This window comes from Argiope bruennichi, chromosome 4 (assembly GCF_947563725.1).
Source record: "Argiope bruennichi chromosome 4, qqArgBrue1.1, whole genome shotgun sequence".
In the NCBI taxonomy this organism is placed as follows: domain Eukaryota; kingdom Metazoa; phylum Arthropoda; class Arachnida; order Araneae; family Araneidae; genus Argiope; species Argiope bruennichi.
In genome coordinates this window covers 108,332,191-108,344,404 of record NC_079154.1, presented here as the reverse complement: position 1 = coordinate 108,344,404, position 12,214 = coordinate 108,332,191, and the positions used below count along the sequence as shown (strand labels likewise).

General features: G+C 26.5%; 1 protein-coding gene across 1 annotated transcript; it reads right to left on the bottom strand.

The window, feature by feature from the left end:
* Positions 1 to 3,296: 3,296 nt before the first annotated feature.
* Positions 3,297 to 11,464, bottom strand: LOC129966731 (synaptonemal complex protein 3-like). Its single transcript, XM_056081273.1, has 4 exons — positions 11,079 to 11,464; positions 4,159 to 4,320; positions 3,753 to 3,851; positions 3,297 to 3,543 (listed from the first exon to the last, which is right to left on the bottom strand). Exons 1-4 carry the CDS (start codon positions 11,373 to 11,375, stop codon positions 3,385 to 3,387), a joined length of 717 nt encoding a protein of 238 aa, XP_055937248.1. The 5' UTR covers positions 11,376 to 11,464; the 3' UTR covers positions 3,297 to 3,384.
* Between the last annotated feature and the right edge of the window lie 750 nt (positions 11,465 to 12,214).

Below are 12,214 nucleotides of genomic sequence, written 5' to 3'. Positions count from 1 at the left end.
TATTTGATAATGTTTCTTCAATTGTATTATATCATTCATTTTATGATCCATTAATATGTGAGAAATTTTATTTTATTCTTTGTTTGTATTTGTGTATTTTCTTGTTTCCTTATTCGTAGACTGAGGAAACAAGATGCTCATTATGTACACAAGATGCTTATACATCGATAATAATATATATATATATTGCATTTGATTTAAAATTCAAATTTATGTAAAATAATTATTTGTAATGAAGGGAAATATGTTCTGCAACAAAAAAGATTTAAAAGATTCAAATAATGCAGGCTAAAGTTTTAAATATTTTATTTACAACTATAAATCTGCGAAAAAAAAGCTTATTATTTTGTACGCTTATTTGAATTCTATTATTTTTCATTAATTTTTGGGTACTTTAATAATTTGAAAATGAATAAATAAGATCTTCGTATATTTCCATTTTAATTAAATTTATGAATTTAAAGGAAATCCTCTACAGGTAAATTATTTTAAAATAATCTTTATTTAACAAATTTAAGTTTTTTTCTATATTTTTGACAACATGGCATTTATGGATAAGAAGTATAAATTATAATTACTTTTTTACATCTCTGTACTTGTTTTATAAGGAAATGGGGAATGTAATATTTTTTTCAAAATGTATAAAAAGTCGCATCTCTGAAAGTTATGTTTTTACTGTTTCACACATGAAGTATTCAAAGAGAACACATTGTAATCATCAAAACTGTCGAACTCTATATTTTAAACAAATATTAGCGTTCCAGATTTTTCTGAACCGAAAAACTCATTTTTGGAATTATTTCTGTCTGTGAATATGATTACTAAATAAAAACTTTGAACTTGACAAATGAAATTCGGTATAGGTCTTCAGGTCCAGTATATAATATTTAGTACACATATTAAGAATACTGAAATGGAAATTTTTATCAAATTGTGAATCAAATCTGCTGAAAAGATCAACTTTCCTGCAAATCCTGTTTACCTAACAGTAAAAATGCAAATAAATGAAATTTGGTATGTGATCTTGTTACACAAATCAATGGAGGTTTTTTTCCCCTCAAATTTTCAATTGGTCGGATAGGTAGTATCTAAAATACCACATCCGATTTTCTCACACTTACGTATTATTACGACGACCAACTGTTTTATTGGGAGTATTGGTTATGGTTATGCTTGATAACAAATAAACCATCTTTTATAACTGCATATTCTTCATTCCACCTAACTGTATAACATCAAAGCCGTGTTAATTTAATGGTCTCGGTTAAACTTTGTTTGTCGTACATATTCACCTTTCTAATGGATATCAGTCACATGATATCATGGTGATATTAAAAACATAAATATCGGTTAATCTATTTTTCAAATTTCGCGGTACTGTAACTTCATTTTTATATGTATCGTAAACTACATATATATTAAACAGAAAAATTCTCCTTCAGCTTTCAACAATGAAAAAAACTCAAGGGATGTGATAGTTGATGAAACAATGAAAACGGTTTGAACTCAAGAACAACAATGTAATCTACATTTGGAAATCAAGCAAAAAAATAGCATATTTTTCCCAGATGACTAAATTGGTATCTTAAAAAAGAATTTTTTTTTTTATATTTTAAAACAATGTAAAATTCATTTTGCTCAGGAAATTGCAGGAAACACCAACGTTTGGCTTAATTTTTAATCAATTATTGTGGAAAAAGCTAAACTTTCATTCAGTTTTTAATTGTCTTTTTAAATGCTCTGAATTGCAAATTTATCTAAGTTTTACTATCTAAGATATATACTGTCGAATCAGATATTTATAGATTAAATTGTCTGGCCTGTGGAGCGATAATAAAGGCTAATTCTCAAAGTTCTGAAATATGACCACCACCGAGTCTGCTCATCTAAACTATAAATTTTCTTTATAAAATTCTCAGAAATACTTGGTAGTGTAGAAATATATGGTATTTGTTTGAATAGAAAACTTTCACTATAGTGCTATTGAATTCTAATTTAGCATTACAATGAGAATTTTTTCTGCAAACTTTTCTCCAAAACTAATTAAAACACTTGATATTTATACAGTCATACAAAAGACAATAGTATCGAGGTTTATTATTTTTATAAAAAGAATACTTTTATTTCTATTTAAATAATTTGTATATGAATAAAAAGTAATGTCCAAAGATCTGAAAATTTTTAAAAGGTTTTGAAAGTAAATGAAAAGTTTCCAGATCTTGGCCTAAAAATAAAATGGCATAAGGCACATTAAAATCTGAAATAAGGAGGCTCTTTATTAAGAGCATGCAGATATTACAAGCACCGGTAGCCTTATTTCCTTAATGCTAGGTTTATGAAAGCTATTACATTCCCTGTAAGGAATCAGAACTGAAGGAATGAAAAATTATTTAAAATTCACCGCATATTATCAAACATCATTAAATATCAGATTCAATAATACATGTCTTCGTTTTTTCTACATGAAAACAAGACGAAAATAAAGTAAAAAGCGCTGAAAACCAAATAAAGGTAGATTTTTTTTCATTCCCCAAGAGAGAGCAACAAATTCAGGATTTATAACATTTTTTGTTTTAGTTTTTGTAAAAAATTAATTAATTTGGTATAAAAGTTGGAACTAACACTGAAAGAACCATAAGACAGTATTACTCACTAATATCTTATTTTAAGAATGTTAAAAAAAAAAGCAAACTGTGCCTTCACGAACTAAATTGCTGAATAGAATTCGACGATTAGGATCTGATTTTGAAAGGCATGTATAATTTACGCCTACACTGATATTTTAATTCCGAATCTAAATCGTATCAAATACGCTGTAAAGTTTTGGCAAATGCATTCAGAGAAAATCCCTTTTTTTTTGAAAAATGAAATACTGAAATGAAGTACTGAAAATGATGAAAAATATTTTTTTCTTTACCCTTGGAAATAAATAATTATTATGTAAACAATTTAGCACAAAATTGAAATTCGATTTAATATTAAAATATCATATGATAGAGAAAATAATAGCAAATGGGATAACCGATTGAAATTATTTTGATAGGCCAATACTGTCTTAAAAATATTCCATTTATTTAACTTACTATTTATAAATGATCAGATTATCAAGTGCAATTTTCTTAAGAACGAATGTAAGAATAGTTCATTTTTATATTATAAATATGCAATATTTTTAATAAACAGATTTTACTCAGATTTTTAATAATATTTTGCTAAGAAAATTTCAAAAAATATTCGCCTTATGTTGTCTTAGTAAAGCGTAGAGCTTCAATTATATTAGAAATGATCAAGCAAAATAATATTTTGCATTTTTATTGAAGTCACAAACACAATTTGTTACACAAATAAACACAAGATGATAAAATTATGAATATGTTAGAAAGTTTACGGCAGGAGCTGTTTTAATTGCTTACGCACATTCAGCATTTCTTGCTGCTGAATATCCATAAGTATTTTCTTCTGCAGTATGGACATTTCTTTTCTCAACTCGTTATGAACAGCTGAATATTGTTGAACATGACTTTCTTCTAATTCAGTCATCCCCTACGAATGTTAAGGATAGATAAGATTAAAAATTTTAAACATACGAAAATATATCAAATATTTCGAATTCAAGAGAAAAAGAAATCCATTTTTTTAGATTTATATATATTTTTAAATACTTAATTCTCTAATTCAAAGCAATCATTTTCCTTTGATTTGTAGTAGCTGAAAATGTTATCTGGTATCAAAACTATGAAACATTCTCTTACTTTGCAAAATTCTTCACTAAGACCTTTCAAAGCTTTCAAACGTTGACTATGTGCGATTCTTATCTGTTGCTGATGCTTTTGCTGCTGTACTAACGCTTTCTATTTCAAGACAAAGAAAGAAATGTAAATTTAATGATATTGTATTCACAACTAAATTGTAAATTCCTACATTTATAGTTTTTGATAAATATTTTTTCATTTAAATATGATACTGCTGGTCAATGAATGTTTGGTTTCCATCATACACAATATTTATAATATTTTGGATTTGTAAAAAAATATGCTTATTCTAAATAAAGGAAAATACAATCTGATGAGTATTTAAAATATCCAAATTAGTACTAAAAACTAGAAGGAAAAATATAAGATTTAAAGTTCTATAAAGATTCACAAAATTTTAATTTACTTGAAGCTTTTCATCTGCATCCTTCAATTTTTCGATTTCTGCTTCACCTTGATTTATAACAGCGTACATCTGATTTTGAAATTCTTGAATGAGTTTTTTCCTTTCAGCTGACTGCGTTTTGTTAGTTTCCAAAACCTTTTTAGTTGTGGTTTTCGTCGATTCCTGTTAAAAGAAAAATAATAAAAACTGATATGTTTAATTTGGTGGGAGGACTTTCATTCTTTGTTATGGTTCTTATCTCTTTATTTTATTATTATAGATAATGAGTCTACCTTAAAATAATTATTTCATATATTTTGCAGGACATCCTGTAATGAAAATATGAATTGCCAAAAGTGAAATAATAATTTAAAAAATAATCTCATGAATAATAATTAAAAAATCCATATAATTATTTCAAAATAAAATATAATATTTAAAAATAGGCAAATGCATATAATTATCATTAAAATCTAATTTAACAAATTTAGAACATTATTTAAGAGACTCCAATTTATCATAAAGTAGAGAGATGTAGCAGTTTTTAACTTATATTTCTTCTAAGTAACCATATAACAATGGCTTTTGTGATGTATTGATGGTATTCAATCAAAGTTATGATTATGTGATCATGCATATTTGAGAAATTTAAATTTTTGACATTTTTATTTTTGAATAGTTGAGCAATCAGTAGATTTTTGAAATGAATTCAAAATTAAAGATTTAAGGTTATTACTAATTTTGAACAATAATTTTCGTATTTACTTTAGGAAGATTCCGAAAAGTAGACTTTGGATAATTGCACATGTAGAAAATTGCTATTGCTCTATTTTTATTTAGATATTCAAAGAAAACGTTAGTGAATAATTAAAAAAATAATGATTACATTTTATGGTTTAAAAATTTTAAATATCAAACGGTTAGTCTAAAATTTTCTCTCTCAAAAAATGTTTTCTTTACCTGCGTTAGACTATTATAAGTATTATACAGAAAATTGATAGACAATTTATACATTGATATATGGAATACAAAATTTAAAAATTATTTAAAATTATACTTTGATGATAATGCATTTACAAAAATCTCCTATATTTTCTTTGTCCTAAGTTTTAAACAGAGAAAAATTAAACAAAAGAAATGGAATCCAGAAGCGGAAATTAAGAACAAACGGACATTTTGAGAGTTTGAATTCAAGAAGTGAAGTATTCGATGATCATGTTCAAATATTTTGAATTCATTTTATATTTTGGATTATTAAATCAGAAGATGTAATGCATAAATCTATTAAGATCAGAAGTAGATTTTTTTTATCCTCTCAACATTAAAACGACACGTCTTTCAAATAATACCTAGAAAGACAAGGAATGAAGATTTTGACTACAGTTTCCAAATTTCTAAAAAACTCATTCTTTAATGGTGGGTTTTTTTGCTAAAGTAAAATGTTATAATATAACTATTGAATTTTATATTTTCATCATATTTTCTTCATTGGTATAACGTTAATGGTACTATCGTCCTTGAGAATTTCGATTAAATGCAGTTCTTTCCTTTCATGATTTTCAATTTATACATTTCGCAGTAATAACAAGGCTTTTTATCCTCTAACGGTATAGTTAATTTTAAAGATGGAAGAAACTGTTTGTTATAATATTCTTTCCAATTTCACAAAATGATTATTAAGAATGGTTAAGATAACATGTAATTCAATGGTTTTCAAACACTGAATCTATTTGTATTTTTCCCTAAATATGGAAATGTATTCAACAAAAAGTTGATCGGAAAATAAGCAGCTATCCTATATTTAACCACGAATTTATACAGATTTTGCGGCATATATTATATAAAGGAATTAACTATTTTTCCTTTTAACAATTGCTAATCTACCATCACATTTTCCCCCTGTTTTCTAACTAAAACAATTTTCAATAAACAGCGTCCATATCTCTGTTACTCAAAGAAATTGGTCTGTTCGAAGTCCTTCGAATCACATACATTTAAGATCATGATGTAAGTCTGACATTATTTATTTGAATCAATTATTTCAAGAATAAAGTTTAAACCGAAGTCACCTATCAGATTGCTTAGAGAAAGACATTTAGAAATAAATGTCTAATTAATATAAAGATGTAAAGGAATGTGGATGCTGTTACTGCTTTATAATTTCGGCCTCTTTGATCACTTTGAAAGATATTTTCAATTTTTTAAAGTACTCTGCTTCGTTTTGAACCTCCTTCATTCTTATCTCAATCTATTTCTTCCTTTCGGATTTCAATGCTTATCAATGCATTTTTTATCACTTTCTAAGTCAAAGGAAAAATTCTTTTGTGCAACTTCTTTGTAAAATCAACTTCAGCTGCTGAAGTTATTCATCTTTATTGTTAGGAATACATTTTTCTTGAGATAAATATGAACTTATATCTGAAATAGAAGTAGTTTTTTGCATAAATTCCACAACATTTAAAAAAAAACTGCTTTCTGCTTTGTTCTTTTAACATAAGTTTATTGTGAGAAGTATGCCAAATAGGTTAAGAAATATATGAATCAAATAAAAGCCGTCGAAAGAAAGGAAAGTCAGTCAATCCAATGAAACAGATGTTTTCAAACCCAAAGCAAATACACATGACTATCAGCTGTTTCTTATCACAATCTATTTTTACCGCTTCCCATCAAATCATATTCAAATGTTATTGAAATGAAAGATAATAAGCAGATAGAATAATAGAATAGAAAACACACTATAGTCTGCAATATATTTTCAGCGGCTAACGGGACAGTAGTCGGTCCTTCTAATTGCAAACATTTATAAACCGAGAGGAATAATAAAATATAATTTTTTTTTTACATATTCTTTATGACTAATTATTAAAAGGGAACAAATTAATAAAACAAAAAATAAGCAAGGAAAATATGAACATTTGAAATTATTTTGCTGTTGAAGTGAGTGACCTGCCCCATCCTTATAATGTTAAAAAGATATTAATTATAATCATATATTTACTCAATATTTTTCTCAGAAAAAAGGAATAATTAGATGTTATAAAATATGAATTACTTAAATTTCGGTTCATAATATGGTTTTTGTCGAATTATTTAAGTTTAATTTGAATGTTGTCCAAACATATTTTTTAAAATCGAAGTACCTTATATTGCTTTGTCAAGCCTCTTAACAATTTTAGACATAGATATACTTATTCCAGTGGTGGTTAAGTTCAAATAAAAATAGATCAAAGAACAAACTGGATTCCAAGTGTTAAATTTAAAAACTGAATCTTAAATTTCTTTCCTAAATTAAAAACAGTGCACAGTGATATTTACGGATTAATTAGGCCTTAAAATTTCAATATCTGAAGTATAATTTACCGTACAACATCATTTTAAAACTTTTTGATAAAGCAGTATCTGAACCACTTGGTCAGGATATCGATAACATGACAGAATAAGTGCATAATAAATAAACAAGTAATAGACACATGTTCCGGTTAAAGAATTAAGTTGAATAAAAGTGAGAAAATATGTCAAAGATAATATATGCAATTCTCAGAAATATTACAATATAATACACAATTTTATTCTGCTTAATCCCTTTTCTTAACATTAAAAACACTCATATCGATGTTCAAATAAAAGAGATGATGCAATTTATGAGAATTTTATAGCAAAACTTCAGTAAAAGTAAAAAAAAAAAAAACTCTTGATGTAAGTGATAGAAAATTTTGTTTATGCGTCGGCTTCAATCAATACAGCTATACGCAAACTTACGTTACAAAAATTGTGAGATGTGATGAAGTAATAAATCTCCTAATTTATTTATTTTCAGTATAGTAAGTTTTGAAGGAAATGAACATTTCAATCCTTCACTATTTTCATCTCATCCGTCTTGAACAGGATGACATGAGCATGAATGAAGCATTCAACAAATAAAAAAATAAATGAGAGTTTTTAGTACTAGAATTTACGGTTAGCGTAGAGTTGAAAGAAAAAAAAAACTTTCCAAAATCGTGCCATAAGGCATTTGAAATAGGCACTATCCTATAAGGAATAAACCTGAAATAGAATTTTCAGAAGGCATATTAAAACCCACCATGCAAGTCTTCGAATGCTAAAATTTTTGAAACAATCCTAGTTTAAAGTTACTATAATAATTTCTTTTAATTCCGAAATTACAGTGGCAATTAAAATATCTTCTATAATATGTATCTAATTTAATTTGTAAACATATTTTGATTTTTATCTGCAAATTATTCGTAAATATAAGAAAATTACGAAACACTAGAACATTATAGCTAATCATTTTTTGATTATTCATTAAACAAGTAGCAAATTAATTCGAAATATTGCAAAATTATTCCATTAACACTTTGTAAGCCGGCGCAATTTTCCACGTTTTGAAGGTGTATTAAGCAAATGCAGCGTTTTCGCAAATTCGTTCAAAATCAAAGAATTTCATTTCATTTCTGTCTAGCATTCACAAATGAATGTAGTCTCTCGCTTTCAATGTTTACTTTTTTTAAGACTATGATCACAATCTCCTGTCTGCAATGTGTTAAAGGTTCTAACTAAATAATTAATGTCATAATGCAATATAAGCAATAAATTAGGAAAAATTAATGTTAATTGCCAAATATAACGATGTATTAAATTCTAAGTTCGAAAATTTGAATAGGATTGACATTTGTGATCCATAAAGACTTCTGTACATTTGAAGTAAATGTTTTGAGAGCGTGAAATGGATATTATGAATAACACTGATGAGATTTAGATCAGCTGACTCGAATGGATATTTCATATGCTCTATAGAAAAGATAATCGATTAGACAAACCATATGTTATTTGGAAAATCTCTTATTTATCCATGGCAGTAAATTTAATGTTTTTTTTTATTTTACTTAATATTAAACAAATTGAAAATTTGATCCTGGAGATTGTTTGGAAAAGTAAAATATTGTGGATTTTATTCAATTGTGATACTAATTTTAAAATAAGACATGGCTAATTTTAATTGGATGTCATACTTTTTTACCGCGATCAGAGTACAGCATCTGAGCCGGTAGATTCTGCGAAAACTCTCCGCCTTCCAACATTAAGAGGAATTGGCTTTCAACATCAGATTTTGCATGACCAAGCTCTTACACATAGAGGATGTTTGGTGAAATTGAGTTTCAAACCTTAAACACTCCAACTACGAAACTAGACACTCATCACTAGGCTATGGTGGCCTTAGTAAATTTGTAAAAATACATTTGAATGCGAGTGCAAATCATCTTCACGAGTTTCTATACATTTAATTGCCGTAAAGTGGATCATAATCTTTTTATTCCAAATATATTTCCAAATATTTATCTAATAATTAGGTCGTAATTTGAATTCTGAAAGCCTTTTAACATTTTCGTATGGTAACAATCATATGTTCTTGGCTCTTGATATTCTTATTTTGGTTTAAATTTTGTTTTACACTTTAAAAAAGGCTCACAGATTTAAAACTATTTAATTCAGTTATATTAACAAATTGTTTTGAAGCGACACTAGAGGGGGGTTCGAAAGTCGATCAGATGACGAAGCCGAGATCTCAACTGGCACTCCTTTCTCCATGTTTCTGCACTTCACTCGCAGGAGTTCCGACGGATTTAAAGTGCATCCTGTAATCTTGCATTGTACGCACTAACGTGTAAACAGGTTTCGAATCCGGAACACTGTGATCCTAAAGCTAATACCTTAGTGACCCATCTGAATTCCAAATGAATTAATCACATTGAAAAATATATGGCTAACAGAAAGAAGGAATGCATCAAAAGAATTAGGGAAACATGGCTTAAAAAACAAAGTTAGTTATGAGCAAAGACTGAAAGAATTTAAGCAAAAGGGACAAAAGAAAGAATATAATGCTATATCCAAGATATTTAAATAATACTTTAAATAACAATGGTATCCTATTAAGTACATACTGTAAACTGTTTTTTTTCTTCCTTATAATTCCTAAATACTTTTGAACAAAATTTTAAATAGTTTTTGATTATGGATATAATTAAAGCTTATTAAAGTTAGAAAGATTAATTTAGACATTCGTGATCATTCTTATTAATATTTTCCTTGAGATTTTTTCTACATTAATCAGAAGAATCTCATTATCTATCATCTTTGAAACAATTCCGTTCTTCTAAAATATCAAAGGCAATGTTCTTGTTATTGATAACAGTTGTCGGCTTGCTAATTCGATGCAATTAATTCAATAACAAATACTCAAACACCGGAAAACATCATCGCTAATTCTAGATATGTAATTTTGTAATGACCAAAATTTCTGTCTATTTTCAGTATAGGGAATTTTCAGAGAATGCACAAGCAATAAACTTTTGAAAATAGGTTGATATTCACATTTCGATAGCAAACAGAAATAAATGAAAAAGCTATTAACATTACTTTACAACATAGAGCTCGGCTATTTCATAGATGATTCAGAAAAAAATATTATAAAACTATTTATATAAACGTAGGATTATTATCGGGATAGACCTGTAAATTCAATTTACAAACGTACACAGTATTCTTTAAATATAATTGAAAAGAAAAGTTAAAGAAATTCGGAAACATCATATCGTATCTTTTAGTATATAATTTATAACTCATTTGTATTTACAAAGTCAAGTTCACGTTTCAGAAAACAAAATTGTTTCCATCTTAATTTTTTAATCACAATATAGATTATTTTTAGAAGACAATTAACAAATTACAAATATAATTAAAATGGAAATATTAATTTCGAATCAAAAGAAACAGTAAGAATAAAATAAAAATGATATTTTAGACCATAGTAGATTTTGGAGAAAAAAAATATGTATAGTTTCATAGAAATATTTTTAATTTTCTTATAACGTAAAAATTTTCAAAAAAGTACAAGAATCATTTTAATGTAAATAAAATTCGTAAAAATCGTTTAACATTACCTGAGTGAACTGTTCCAGCTTTTTTCGTTTTGCTAGCATTGTTTTATTTAAATCAGTGCTGAATCTCTCTAACAATTTTGACATACTGCCGCTAAAATCTTGAACAGGTTCCTCTTCAAGGTCTAAATAACTTCTTTTAGAATCATTATCAGAACCATTTGCAGATCTTGGAACATCATCTAATTCTTCTTCTGATAGCAAAGAATCACTATTTCCCACATCTTTTACTGGAGTTGTAGTAGGTCGTTTCAATTTTCTCACAGTTTTCTGAGAATTTTCAGCTTTAATCTTCGGCATTTCAATATTTTTTTTTTTTTTTACTATTTTACTAAATTAGATAGAATTACAAAACAAGATCGTATGATATTCTACGTTATACTTGCAGCTTATCATAACACCATATCAAAACACAAGTTGCCAATTTACTCAGCGGAAACTTAGTAGCAAACGATTTCAAAATAAATGATATTTTCATCTAAAATATTTATCGAAGTTTAATAAAAACTATGTCATTAAGTTTGAAAAACGTCAATTAATTATTTTTCCTTTAAAAAGTTTGATTCAGTTTATCGCTATTTTATTTTAATTTTTTTAAAAGGAATAAAATATGCTAATATTTTTAGATAAAATAAATTTCTTTTCCACCAGTGGCAAAATTCTTTTTATGTCTTTAAATACAATTTGAATAATCGTTCTGACCAAAAGTATATTTGCTATCAAATTCATTCTATTTTATACACATTTAACTGCAACCGTGAATATTATCGCTGATCTTCAATTGTGAATAATAACATTGACCTGCAATTATAAATATTATCGTTGCGAATTTCATTTGAAATATTCTAATCTCAAAAATCTGTAATTAGAAAAAAAATTAATTGATTTTCTTTACAATATATATATATATATTTATATTTCTTTCGTTTATTTTATGTTTATCTGTAATATAAAGTTAAAAATATAGGGTGTGTCGGTCGGTCACATGAGCATTTTTTAAACGGTGAAAGCGTAAAAATTAGTTTTGTACTAACTTAAAAGCAATAAGTTATATTTTTAATGATACTTTAACGGTATAATTTTTTTATTATTAGAATTTATTTATTATTATTTGAATTACTTTTTATTATTTTATTAAT